This window comes from Camelina sativa, chromosome 18 (assembly GCF_000633955.1).
Source record: "Camelina sativa cultivar DH55 chromosome 18, Cs, whole genome shotgun sequence".
Lineage (NCBI taxonomy): Eukaryota > Viridiplantae > Streptophyta > Magnoliopsida > Brassicales > Brassicaceae > Camelina > Camelina sativa.
Window position 1 is genome coordinate 19,571,934 of NC_025702.1, and position 12,808 is coordinate 19,584,741.

The window sequence follows — 12,808 nt, forward strand, 5'->3', positions numbered from 1 at the left end:
TTTTTTTTTTTTTTTTTTTAAATTTTCTATATTTTTTATGTTTTATGATCAGGTTCATAGGCATTTTTTTTTCTACTCCTTACGTCCAATGTTTTAGGTTTTTTTTTGTATTTTAATTTTCTATATTTTGATGTTGTATGATCAGTTAATTGACTATTTGAGTTTTGCAGTATATAATTTTTGAATATATTTTTTGTCTTGGTTGAGAAATCTAGTTTATTATCTTGGTCAAGAATCATGACGATTCATAAAATTTAGGTCATGAGAATTCCACTTGGCAAATCTGTCCACTCCCGAAATAAGACGGACAACAAACCACAGCTGATGCAGTATTTGACAGCCTTGACCGTCAAATTTTTACTTAAAATGTTTTAAAATGATGAGATTTTTGTTGTTACCGTGGGCTAAGGTGAACCGGAGAATATTCTTTGTACTACATGAACCAAAATTTAAGTGTCTAATTTTGTATGTGTCAATCTCAATGTCTCTCTCTGCCACTTGACATCCCGGTCGGGTCAAAGTTCGCTTGCTTAAGAAAAACCTGCTAGAATAGTTTGCGGAAAAAACTGTCATTGTATGATGTTTCAACGTAAAAGAAAACCAAAAGTTTAAACAAATCCGTAACATATTTTTGTATTTTGGGGACCTACTTCCCCAATTGGGATCAATTTTAACCACAAGCATTCAAAAAAGAACTAGCCGAACTTGAAATCAGAGAGTTAAAAAACATTACAAGAATATAACGAACATAACTTAAGCATATAAACAAAATGAGACTACGAGTATCAAAAGCAAATAATAAGAGAGATAAAATTAACCTTGAACATATACATATATATATATAAACTGAGGATAATGGCGACGAATTGGGACGAGTCAGTCATAGCTGGAATATTCTCCGGCACAATACAGGCCGTGACATATTTTCTCTGTTTCTTCTCTTCTCCTTCCTGTAATTGTATTTAGACGTCAGAAAATTTTAAAAGATCTTTTAACTATATGTTTCTTCATTATGAAACCCAACACAGTTCTCAATATCAACAAATAACCGGACAGAAGCTTCATAAAATACAAACAAAATAAAGGGAAAACATCAACTTACTAATTCACCTTTGGTTCTTGATTACGATGCATATCACGCAGAAATTTCATTCTCTGTTTTTTTCTATTGTCCAGCGTTGGTTGCAGCTGGTATGACGAGCCTTCAAATTCTGGTTATTATCCTTGCAGAGAGAACCTGCAAAAAGAAAAAAAGAAAAAAACAGAGGAAGACAGTGAGTTTAAGCCAAAACTTTTATGATGCGTAGAACTGAAACTAGTCATGTTTTAGTGTGCAAAAGAGAACACGTTTTTTAATTAATAATATCTATGGTTCATATATAGAAACACTAAAAAAAAAAACAAATACTTCTAGATTATTACATGGTTCATATAAAAATAGAGAAACATCTAATAACTCTTGCCAAAATCTTGAAGCAGAGTTTGGCTACGAGAGTAATCTTCGACGAAACTTTGCTCTCTCTCTTCTCTCTCTCTCTCTCTCTATTTTTTTAACCAATGAAAAAGAGAAGCCTTTGCTTTGCTACGACAAACTACGAGAACGGTAAAGCGATACTACAGAAAGTACGAGAACAAGAGGAACTAATTTTGTGAAGAAGGCTTATGGGCACAAGTCACTTATATAGGCAGCTTGGCTTTGGTTCTTTCAACGGCTACTTTTTTTCTAACGTCTATATTTTTTACCGTTGAGTCTCAAATATGTTACCGTTTGTTGTCAGTGAATTGACACTTAACACTAAAAGTGAATAAATTATACACAACAATAGTAAACGTTGGCAGTAGGCCCAAACGTCTATATTTGTTACCGTTGTGATATTTGAGTCTCAGATATATATCACCGTTTGATGTCAGTGACTTGACACTTAACAGTAAAAAGTGAATAAATTATACACAAGAATAGTAAAACGATCGCAATAGGCCCAAACGCCTTTTTTCCCTTCTAACGTCTATATTTTTTAACCAGTTTGTGAATGAATTTGACGCACCTACGTTAACAATTTACAGGAGTACGAAAAGTCAAAAGTGTTTACAGAGGCCTCAATTTGAAATTTAAGTCAACAATCCCAAGAAGCATAACAGCTATAAAAACAGAAGTAATAAAAGGCCGAATACAGAATAAGCCCATTATATCAAATTGAGGCCCAAATTGATTTTATAGCCTAATCAGTAATCACATTACTTAACAATCAGATCACATCGTTTTAATTTTTTATTCCTTTTTTTTTTGGTTTTGGACAGTTTTTTCTTTAATTACGATATTATAATCAGTAAAATGGAAAAATGTGAAAAAATTGAGTGGGAAAATGAAGAAATTGAGATCGAGAAAAAAAAAAGGAAATTGCGAAAAATGAAAAATTAATGGCAGACGACGGCGTTAGGACAAAGAAAAAAGAGAACGCCTTCCTAGGGTTTGGTTCACGCTCCGCCGTAAGATTTGTTCTCCGCCGCCGCGTTATCCCGTCGGTAAAGTAAAAAAAGGTTATTGCTTTGACCAAGCTTAGATCAATATCTATTTGATTATCCAATCGAATTCGTGTAAAAACAATTCAGAGTTTCAGCTTCGTCCCTCCCCTTTTTTTGTAGGGTTTTGATTTGATTATTGGGTTGGGATGAGTAGTCCATTCAGTGAAGAGATACTGATTGATAAGCTCGCTAAGCTCAACAGCACTCAGCAATCTATCCAAAGTATCCTTTTTTTGAAAATTCTAATTCATTGCCCTAAAATTTCAATTTTGTTGTTTAATTACATCTCTTTGTGTTTTGTATATTGCAATTCTGATTGTTTGGTTCTTTGAAACCTTTTTGGATAAGCTCATTCACGTTATACTTAAGTCACTTTATGTCTGTGTGTATTTGTATTATGCAATTCTGATTGTTTGGTCTTTGATCCTCTTTTGGGATAAGCTCTGTCACAGTGGTGTATCGTACATCGTAGTGAAGCTGAGTTAGTGGTTACTACATGGGAGAAACAGTTTCACAGTACAGAGATAACTCAGAAAGTGCCTCTCTTGTACCTTGCTAACGACATACTTCAGAACAGCAAGCGTCAGGGTAATGAGTTTGTGCAAGAGTTCTGGAAAGTTCTCCCTGGTGCTCTCAAAGATCTTGTTTCCTTGGGAGATGATCATGGAAAAAGCGTGGTCTCACGACTGGTAATGATTGGCCTTTTTGTTATCTTGTTGCGTTTCTACTGCTTAATTTACTGATCAATGATTTTATGCTTTTGAATGGTTTTGATACTTAATAGCTGACTTAATCATCAATCTTATGTTTCATTATAGTGTTAGATGTTGATATTTTACTCAGGGAATTGGATTGCTTTTAAGTTTTAACCTTAAGAAGTGTCTTTTGCATTGTTTCTAATACTGCTAAATGCGTGATTCTCTTATCTGTTAAAATGTTTGAGTTTTTGAGAGTATGTTGCTGATTTTAGAGTAAATTGGTACTGCTTGGGACTTAAACCAGGTTTAGTTCACCAATCTTTGGTTTCATTATTACTAGGTTACCATATGGGAAGAGAGAAGAGTCTTTGGGTCTCGTTCAAAGAGTCTTAAAGATGTAATGCTCTCAGAAGAAGCTCCTCCACCGCTTGATATCAATAAAAAACGATCACAAGGATCCAAATCAGCGAAACGGGATTCAAAATCTGCCAAAACGGTAATTTTTATTTCCTTGTTCAGTGTTTTTTTTTCTGAGTCTTAATTAACATTCATTAGCTCTCTCCATTTGCTTTTTTTTGGCTACCAGAAATTATCAAGTGGACGTGTGACGGAGAAGATAGTATCTGCATTTAATTTGGTTCGTGCAGAGAACTCAAATGAAGAGACAGAGATAAGCAAATGCAAGTCTACAGTTAAACGTATCAGAACGATGGAGAAAGATGTTGAAGACGCCTGCTCCACTGGTAAACATATTAGCCCTACATTTTGACTTTTTACGTAATCACATTTATCATTCGGGATTATTTAAACACATACTGGTTCTCAATGTTGGATTGTCTTCAGCAAAAGACCCAAGGAGAAAAACATTGGCAAAAGAATTGGAAGAAGAAGAAATCACTCTGAGACAATCTGTTGAGAAACTGAAATCCATTGAAGAAAATAGAACATCCCTTGTAAAACATCTTAGGGAAGCGCTATGCGAACAGGTAAAGAGAGTCTTTCACTCTTAAAGCTCGATAGTTTGCTTAGACATTTCGCTTTCTTACTGAGTTTTATGTGTCAGGAATCTGAATTGGAGAATCTTCAATCTCAGATACAGGTAATTACTGATTTCTGTTACTTATGCCTAGGACTGTCAAGTGATCAGTTCAATCTGCGAAATGCAATCTTGGTTTAAAACTACTTGCAATCTTGGTTTAAAACTTTATTGTGTTTTGTCTAAATTCATCAGGTAGCACAAGTGCAAACGGAAGAAGCCCAAAACATGCAGAAGCGGCTCAATAATGAAACAACGGTTAACAGTAACAACGGATCATCTGGCCAATCAGCAAAAGCGACTCCTGCCTCAATCGCTGCAATGGCAGAAATGCTAACTTCATCATCAAATTCATCAATGATTATGCATTCTGTTCTGTCTTCATTTGCTGCCGAAGCTACTACACAGACTTCTGGTTTAACCAAATCGAATAGTGCTGACACAAATGCATTTGCTCCTCCAAATCCGCAGTATCACATGATCCCAAATCCAGCCGCATCGCAGCAGTTTATACCGTATGGATTTGGTAACATTCCGCTAATGCCGCCTGGACAACTGCCACCACCGCCTGGATCACTGCCGCCGCATATGATGAGTAATCAACAAAACGCAGCTCAGCAACAATCGCAACAAGGTCAGAGTTTTCAACCACCGGGTATGATGTATTTTGGACCTCCACACCATTCTTAAGGTTAATAGTAAAAACAAGCCAAAAAATCTTAGTTTTAGCTGTAGATTATATAGATTAGTTTCTGACTTAGTCTCTTTGTCTTTATTTGATGTTGCATTGTAGAGAGTAGAAACGAACGATCTTTTGTCTTACAGATCTTTGTACCCTAAGCTGTTTAGTCAATTTTTACTTCTTTGTAACATAATTTAGACTTCAGTTGTTTATCTGCGTTACATATTTATATTTGTTGTATGCATAGTTTCAAAATGGATTCATAATCTTGAGAATTTTATACAAAAATATTTACATCAGTCACGTTCTTTTCAATTATTTTTTCCAAGTCAAAGTTACAAAAAATTTCAATAATAAACATTTTTTCAATGTCTATACAAACAACAAATGAAAATGCCACTTAGAAGCCAGATNATCTGTTGAGAAACTGAAATCCATTGAAGAAAATAGAACATCCCTTGTAAAACATCTTAGGGAAGCGCTATGCGAACAGGTAAAGAGAGTCTTTCACTCTTAAAGCTCGATAGTTTGCTTAGACATTTCGCTTTCTTACTGAGTTTTATGTGTCAGGAATCTGAATTGGAGAATCTTCAATCTCAGATACAGGTAATTACTGATTTCTGTTACTTATGCCTAGGACTGTCAAGTGATCAGTTCAATCTGCGAAATGCAATCTTGGTTTAAAACTACTTGCAATCTTGGTTTAAAACTTTATTGTGTTTTGTCTAAATTCATCAGGTAGCACAAGTGCAAACGGAAGAAGCCCAAAACATGCAGAAGCGGCTCAATAATGAAACAACGGTTAACAGTAACAACGGATCATCTGGCCAATCAGCAAAAGCGACTCCTGCCTCAATCGCTGCAATGGCAGAAATGCTAACTTCATCATCAAATTCATCAATGATTATGCATTCTGTTCTGTCTTCATTTGCTGCCGAAGCTACTACACAGACTTCTGGTTTAACCAAATCGAATAGTGCTGACACAAATGCATTTGCTCCTCCAAATCCGCAGTATCACATGATCCCAAATCCAGCCGCATCGCAGCAGTTTATACCGTATGGATTTGGTAACATTCCGCTAATGCCGCCTGGACAACTGCCACCACCGCCTGGATCACTGCCGCCGCATATGATGAGTAATCAACAAAACGCAGCTCAGCAACAATCGCAACAAGGTCAGAGTTTTCAACCACCGGGTATGATGTATTTTGGACCTCCACACCATTCTTAAGGTTAATAGTAAAAACAAGCCAAAAAAATTCTAGTTTTAGCTGTAGATTAGTTTCTGACTTAGTCTCTTTGTTTTTGTTTGATGGATGCATTTTAGAAAGTAAAAACACGATCTTTGTATCTTAATCTGTTTAGTCAAATTTTACTTCTTTGTAACATAATTAGACTTCAGTTGTTTATCTGCGTTACATTTATATTTGTTGTATGCAATAGTTTCAAAATGGATTCAAAATCTTGAGATTTTTATGCAAAAATATTTACATCAGTCACGTTCTTTTCAATTTTTTTTCCAAGTCAAAGTTACAAAAAATTTCAATCATAAACATTTTTTCAATGTCTATACAAACAACAAACTGAAATGCCACTCCACTCTTAGAAGCCAGATGAGTTCTGAGTGACCACTCTGTTGCTACCACCAACTCGGAACCTAGACCGAATCGAACCATTAGAGTCGATAACTCGGTTCCAATCAACTGATACTTCGCCGTCGTCTTCCTCATCCTCCGGCACCCTCTCTCTCATCAGCTGAAGAATTTTCTTCGCTTTCTCTCTAGCTCTCTCTGTTCCCCTCTCTTCCACTACCTTCAAGACATCCACAGCTCTTGCCTCCTTCGCTAGTCCCTTAAATCGAAGACTCTCATGGCTTAAAGCGAACAATGCAGCCACACAATTCTCACGTGCCGAAGAAGAAGAACGAGCCGCCCCCGTAGACTCCTCCGTCCTCTCCTCCCGTAGCATCCCTACAAGAATGGCAACCGCATTCGCATCAAGCATCGCTGATCGTCCTTCGCTACAACAAGCTAAATTACAAATCACCAACAACGCTCGGCTCGCTGATTCACCAGACCTAACCATCGAGAAAAGCGCTGGAACAGCTCCAAGCCTAACGAGCTTCAACCTATTCGTCTGGTTCAAGGACAAATGGTAAAGCGCAAGAGCCGAATCGTGCCTCGTCCTATCACTATCAGCAGCTCGTAACGCGAGAAGCAATGGCTGAAGCGCTCCTAAAACCCCAATAGGCATTTTATTATCATCTTCAAGAGAGAGACTAAAGATTGTTCCAGCGGCATGTTCTTGAGCTTCTCTGGATCCTGATTTCAGAACATCAATCAAAATGGGAACAAAACCTAACCGAACAATGGTCAATTTGTTCTTCTTGTCCAAAGATAGATTCACAAGCGAAGCTAACGAGTTCGTCTGCACTAGTGAGTATCTTGAAACAATCATAGTCTTCAGTAAAGAAAGAATCCGAGGAGAACAGAGCGAAACCCTAGCTTCATCTTTAGTACGAGTCATCTTCCTCATCATAATCAAACCTTGTTCTTGATCAAAAATATCACTACTCTTAAGCTTGTCGTAAATCACTTCGTCCTCCTCTTCTGGATTGTGCTGCTGTTGTTGTTGTGTTAGGGTTTCGATTTCGGCGGAGGAAGAAGAAGATGATGGAGACGGAGAGAAGCAAGCGGGTCGGGTCGTTAAAGGAAGAGGAGTGTGTGGGCTCTGAGCGACGATTACAGATTCATCAGAAGAGCTCGTTGAGTTGAAGTCTCTCCTTCCCATGAGTTCGGAATCAGCGTGGTGAGTTATCATCGGAGCACGGTGAGCTACAGCTCTGAGAAGCTCTTGCTCGGAGACACGAATCTCAACTTCCGGTGGAGGCATCTGTTGCCGTAGGTTACGCTCGACGGTGGAGTAATCAGGTGGCTGAGGGCGTGAGAGGCCAACGGTGTGGCACCAAGTATCGATTGTTGATTTCATGTTTAGGTTAGGGATGATGTTGGAGAAATCGGGTTGAGAGTCAGAGTCGTCGTCGTTTCCGTTGCCGTTGAGTTTGGGGATAAAGTTTAGGTCGCGACAGACTTGAACACAGAGACGTTCAAAGGTTTGACCGGATGAGACAACAACTGGGTCAGACATTATTGATTTTGAAATCGGACAGAGGAATTCGACAGGAGGTTGTTGTTGTTGAGGTTGTTGTCGGGAAGATGATGATGATGAGGACGCAGAAGAAGACGATCTGTGGCTGAAAGGGTTCCATCTGAGCCGTCCGCTTTTACCCATCTGCAAAAATCAACGGTTAGAAATTGGTGGTGGTGAGTATTGATTTTTTTCTGAAAAGGGTTTTGTAGAGAAATTTAGGGATTTCAATTCATCTTGCTTCTTCTTCTTGCCTAGGAGATTTTTCTGAGACGAAGAAGAGAGGAGAGAAGAGGAGAGTCGTCTTCTTCCTCCTGAACTGAAGGACTTTGTGGCCTACTGACTTTTTTTTTTCTTTACTTTTGTGTGTTTTTTTTTATTTTATTTTGTTTTGAAGTGATGATGATTATAATTATAACTTGGACGTATGAATATTTTTTTACGAAAATGTTGACCGTACATTATATCTAATACGTGGACCCAAGTGAATTAGCTTTCATTGTTCATACATTCTAAAAAAGCTTTCTTGCTTTCTTTTTCAGGCCAATTTTGTTCACATACCTACTACACAACATTTGCATCCTTAAACATATAAACTTGGAATGTAATTTACTGTTTTGGAATAATATCCCAATTTTTTAAAAAAGAGGTGAGAATAAAATGATTTGATTTTTCACTAAACTTGCCATTCTTAGCTTGAGGAAAGAAAAAGAGTTTCTTAATTTAGCAGATAAGCTTTTACATTGTACTTCTGACTGATGGCGCATTGTTGGATTGCATAAAACATAATCTGATATTTTCCGTATAAATGTTTGTACTAAAGTATAAGGGTCTAGACGATCTGGCTTTAGTGCTTTACGATTTTAAACATGGTTAGGCAACATATTCACTTGTTGGATACATTCAAACAGTTTCTTTTATAACCAAGGACACTACTCTCTCTACTCAGGTTTTGCAACCTTCTTCATAAAGCTCTTAGTCAACAGGAAATCTTTGATGGAAATCGGCATATGGTGCATGATCCCCATGACGGTCGACAACCTACCTGTAGAGAACCAAGCCGGCGGATTTTTTTTGAGCACAACGGAAACAGTCTGTTTCGCAAATGTCTCTGTAGGTATTGGCTTTATGTTTTACGACAGAAACACTCTCTCACGGATAGCTTCCTCGAACGGTTTGTAGAGTTTCAGTTCAGGTAAACTATTGAAACTCGATAACCCTGAGTTAGCTATGTTTGATTGAATACCTCCTGGAACAATGTTGATTACATCGATCCCAAATGGCTTAAGCTCCAACCTTACAAAGGAGACCAACCACAAATCAAGATATGAATCAAGCTGATGGAAGAAGATTTTACTGAAAACCAAAGAAAACCTTAATGTATTGGTAAGAGCATGAAGAGCAGCTTTTGATGCAGTATAAACACCAGCCCATGGTCCTGGTGCCATTATGCTTATACTTCCTATGTTCACAATCTTTCCCTTTTTCTTAAAAGCCATGTGAGGTACTACAGCTTGAGTCATCCTCATAGAACCTGCAAATTTCATTAACTCATCACTGAGTTAAGTCAATCAATAGAATAACACAAAACCGGACATGAAAGAGTTGAGTCAGGAATTTTAACAAACACATGGTGAGCAAAAATGAAGATATGTTTAAATTCACCGAAGACATTGGTGTTGAAGGTGTTATCCATGGATGAGATTGGCATCTCAGCGAGAGGTCCGATACACTGAACTCCGGCGTTATTAACCAAAACATCGATCTGACCAAATTCTTCGATAACCTTGGAGACAACTTTACTCACGCTCTGCTCCGATTGAACATTGAGCTCCTCCACGAAAAACTTGGGATCTTTCACCAAATCGATCATCGTGCTCTGCGATCGAATCGTCGCCACTACTCGACAACCGTTAGCCGAGAACTCACGCGCTAGCGCGTGGCCGATTCCTCCTTGAGAACATCCCGTGATGAGCACCACTGGTGTATCATCGCTGCTTCCCATTCTCTCGAAGATTTGGATAAAGAGCAACTACGAAACTATGATACTTGAATTAAGAGAATCGAGAAATTTAAGGGTGGAATTGCAAAAATCACGCCTGGAGTTTCTCAACACAGAAAGTTTCTAATAAACCAAAAGTAACATTTTGATTAATTCACATATTTAAGTTATTTACATAAAAACTTCACAAAGCAAATAGAAATAAGATTAAGAAAACGAAATTAGCTATAAACAAAACTTGAGAATCAAGCAGAGAAGAAGCCATGAGAGATGGCGAGAGCGAACTGAGATTTAGCTTCAAAGGTGTTCTTCAAACTCTCAATCTTCATCTTGTTGATAGCTACAGTCATCTTCGCCGGGATTATTTTCTTCCAATCGAATTCCGCCGGCGCTGATTTCGAACCAGCCGGAAGTCTCATCCTCCTCTCGTACTCCTCCGCAACCAAAATCGCTATGTCCGCCATTGAATCGGTTTTATCTCCGGTTATCAGATCACTTTGATGTTCGGTTATCTCTGGTTTTATAAATATCAGAAGAAGTACATACAACGGGTTTATTTATAGTGCATTGACGGGCGGTAATGGATGGATAAGGTTGGGTCAATAGTTTCTCTCTAATGAAAATGATAATATATTTTTTATTAATATAAAAATTTGGTTAATGGTTTTAAAAAAAATAATGGGGCCGAATCTGTTGGTACAGGTAGTTTTCGTGAGAAGGTGGGCTTGGTCGGTTTTATTTTATCAATAAAATATTGTTTTTTTGTGTGGAAGCTTTTGTTGAGTGGTCTCCAAGGTCCGTGTCATCTACGTATTGATCTGATCACTAATTATGTTTAATTTATTAAAACATAAAATACAAAGGTCTATAAATCAGTCAAGTGTCAAGCTGTTGAAGTTTGTGATCCAAAGTCCAAACCTAAGTTGCTTCAAGCCCAAAAATCAAGATTATACCCAATTATACTTACTCGTATTATTTGTTTTGAGTTTTATATTATGGGCCTGTTACATTCTTTTGAAACGAATCTGTAAACCAAAAACTTAACTTTGTAATTGTAACTTACAAAGATTGATATTTGCGTTCATTCGACGAGTTTATATCACTAATTTGCGTTCATTGGTGCTGTTGTTATTTTCTATTTTAGGGTTAAACATAGTACACTGTGCTCCCATTCTCTCGAAGGTTCGGATAAAGCGACTACGTAACTATGATACTTTTTTAAAAGAGAAATCGAGAATTATAAGTGTAGAATTTGCAAAAATCTGAAGTTTCTTAACACAGTAAAAGGATGATAATGAATAGTCCTTGAGATTTTTTTTTTCGTTTTTACTCGCAGTGATTCGCCGGAGAAGACAGAGTCATCATCATAGTAAATAAACTGAAAGGTTACATGTTTTGATACATAGTCAATATTTGCATAAGACTTCACAAACCATAGATTAAGATGTAAAAACGAAATTAGCTCTGAACAAAACTTGAGAGAATCAAGCAGAGAAGACGCCATCTCTGGCTGCTTGAGAAGACTCAGATTTAGCTTCGAAAATCTTCTTCAACCTCTCCAACTTCATCTTGTCAATTGCTGCAGTAATCTTCCCCGGAATTAGTTTCCTCCAACCGAATTCCGCCGGCGCTGATTTCGAAGTTGGTATGTCCGCCATTGAATCGGTTCCCTCCGGTTATCTGATTACTCTGTTGTTTGGCTATCTTTGATTTTGTTACAGTTCAGAAGTACATATGACATTCAACTTGTAATAAGGGTTCTATTTATAGTGCATTTGTGTGGAAGCTTTGTGGAGTGGTCTCCAAGGTCCGTGGCATCTACGTATATATGGATCTGGAAGCTGTTCACTTTTTACTATTATAGGGGTTTTCAAATAAAAGTTTCCTAGTATATTTTTGAAGTGTTGACCACATAATCTATTACAATTATCTGATTATTATATACTCCCTCTGTTTCATACTAGTTGATTTTTAAGGGTTAGCACCAAGATTAAAAAAAATAATAAATGTTATATTATTATTAATTATTAATTACTTTTGTTTCATATTCCTTTTAATACTCATTTACTTTTATTTTTCTCACACTTGTCATTCAATTAAATACATATATCTATTATTTATTAGAAAAGTAAAAATATTAATTAGTTGTTTGATTTTAAGATTTAAAATGCATTAAACACTAAAGAAATCATCCTTTGTGATACAAGAAAAAATCCTAAAACATCAACCTTTATGATACAGGAGTACTATGAATGAGTATCCTCAATTAATTTGGGAATTGGGGTTTTAAAAAAATAAACTGCAGTTAATTAAAGTCAAAATACTTCTATAAGTTAATGGAACTTAAAGGCCAAACCTAAGTTGCTTGAAGCCCAATATCAAGATAAGCCCAATAATACTTAATTCATTTGATGGTTTAGAGTTTTATATTATGGGCCTGTTTGTAATAAGAAAGAGCATTACGTTCTTTGAAAACGGATATGTAAATATGAACATAATAACAATTTATCATCATCGAGGACGTTTTCTTTTTAACAAAGATTAAAAAGCTTACTTTCATGATAATTGATCTTTACTACATTCATTTGACGAGTTTATCACTATACTTTATAGGGTCTTGGCGATTTATACGGATATCATTATTTCAAATTTCGAAATTCCTAGAATATTACAGTATTTAATCGATGAACATGATCTTTGCCCCCCCCCCCCCCCCCC

The 12,808-nt window shown here is 36.8% G+C and overlaps 3 protein-coding genes, 1 long non-coding RNA gene and 1 pseudogene across 8 annotated transcripts; 1 reads left to right on the top strand and 4 right to left on the bottom strand.

Moving 5' to 3' along the window:
• On the bottom strand, positions 323–1,632 carry LOC104762685. 3 transcript variants are annotated; one of them, XR_002036479.1, is made up of 4 exons: positions 1,423–1,632; positions 1,111–1,237; positions 819–950; positions 323–541 (listed from the first exon to the last, which is right to left on the bottom strand). It is a non-coding gene; the product is annotated as an uncharacterized LOC104762685 (long non-coding RNA). The 3 variants fall into 3 exon arrangements; XR_763540.2 differs by having other exon boundaries at positions 1,103–1,237; XR_002036478.1 differs by having other exon boundaries at positions 323–544; positions 1,103–1,237.
• LOC104762688 (regulation of nuclear pre-mRNA domain-containing protein 1A) lies at positions 2,369–6,332 on the top strand. Of its 2 annotated transcripts, none has more exons than XM_010486023.2 (9): positions 2,369–2,538; positions 2,644–2,745; positions 2,965–3,212; positions 3,562–3,717; positions 3,808–3,964; positions 4,065–4,207; positions 4,285–4,320; positions 4,453–4,948; positions 5,051–5,166. In XM_010486023.2, exons 2-8 carry the CDS (start codon positions 2,670–2,672, stop codon positions 4,945–4,947), a joined length of 1,311 nt encoding a protein of 436 aa, XP_010484325.1. In that variant the 5' UTR covers positions 2,369–2,538; positions 2,644–2,669; the 3' UTR covers position 4,948; positions 5,051–5,166. The 2 variants fall into 2 exon arrangements, with proteins under 2 accessions (XP_010484325.1, XP_010484326.1); XM_010486024.2 differs by lacking the exons at positions 4,285–4,320; positions 4,453–4,948; positions 5,051–5,166 and adding exons at positions 5,372–5,432; positions 5,510–5,545; positions 5,678–6,332 and having other exon boundaries at positions 2,396–2,538; positions 4,065–4,146.
• On the bottom strand, positions 6,395–9,255 carry LOC104762690 (U-box domain-containing protein 38-like). Of its 2 annotated transcripts, XM_010486027.2 has the most exons (2): positions 9,134–9,255; positions 6,544–8,232 (listed from the first exon to the last, which is right to left on the bottom strand). In XM_010486027.2, exon 2 carries the CDS (start codon positions 8,230–8,232, stop codon positions 6,544–6,546), a length of 1,689 nt encoding a protein of 562 aa, XP_010484329.1. In that variant the 5' UTR covers positions 9,134–9,255. The 2 variants fall into 2 exon arrangements, with proteins under 2 accessions (XP_019095977.1, XP_010484329.1); XM_019240432.1 differs by lacking the exon at positions 9,134–9,255 and having other exon boundaries at positions 6,395–8,489.
• LOC104762689 lies at positions 8,885–10,119 on the bottom strand (annotated as a pseudogene).
• On the bottom strand, positions 8,987–10,670 carry LOC109125269. The gene is made up of 2 exons (XM_019240433.1): positions 9,463–10,670; positions 8,987–9,384 (listed from the first exon to the last, which is right to left on the bottom strand). The coding sequence occupies exon 1, from the start codon at positions 10,552–10,554 to the stop codon at positions 10,336–10,338; it is 219 nt and encodes a 72-aa protein (XP_019095978.1). The 5' UTR covers positions 10,555–10,670; the 3' UTR covers positions 8,987–9,384; positions 9,463–10,335.

What these genes read in the sequence shown, in the direction of transcription:
- LOC104762688 (XM_010486023.2), top strand. Translation starts at nt 2,670, where the DNA reads ATGAGTAGTCCATTCAGTGAAGAGATACTGATTGATAAGCTCGCTAAG. An exon ending in ATTCAAAATCTGCCAAAACG is followed by an intron (nt 3,718 to 3,807) that starts GTAATTTTTATT and finishes TTTGGCTACCAG; the next exon opens with AAATTATCAAGTGGACGTGT. An exon ending in ATCTTCAATCTCAGATACAG is followed by an intron (nt 4,321 to 4,452) that starts GTAATTACTGAT and finishes TAAATTCATCAG; the next exon opens with GTAGCACAAGTGCAAACGGA.
- LOC104762690 (XM_019240432.1), bottom strand. Translation starts at nt 8,232, where the DNA reads ATGGGTAAAAGCGGACGGCTCAGATGGAACCCTTTCAGCCACAGATCG.
- LOC109125269 (XM_019240433.1), bottom strand. Translation starts at nt 10,554, where the DNA reads ATGGCGGACATAGCGATTTTGGTTGCGGAGGAGTACGAGAGGAGGATG.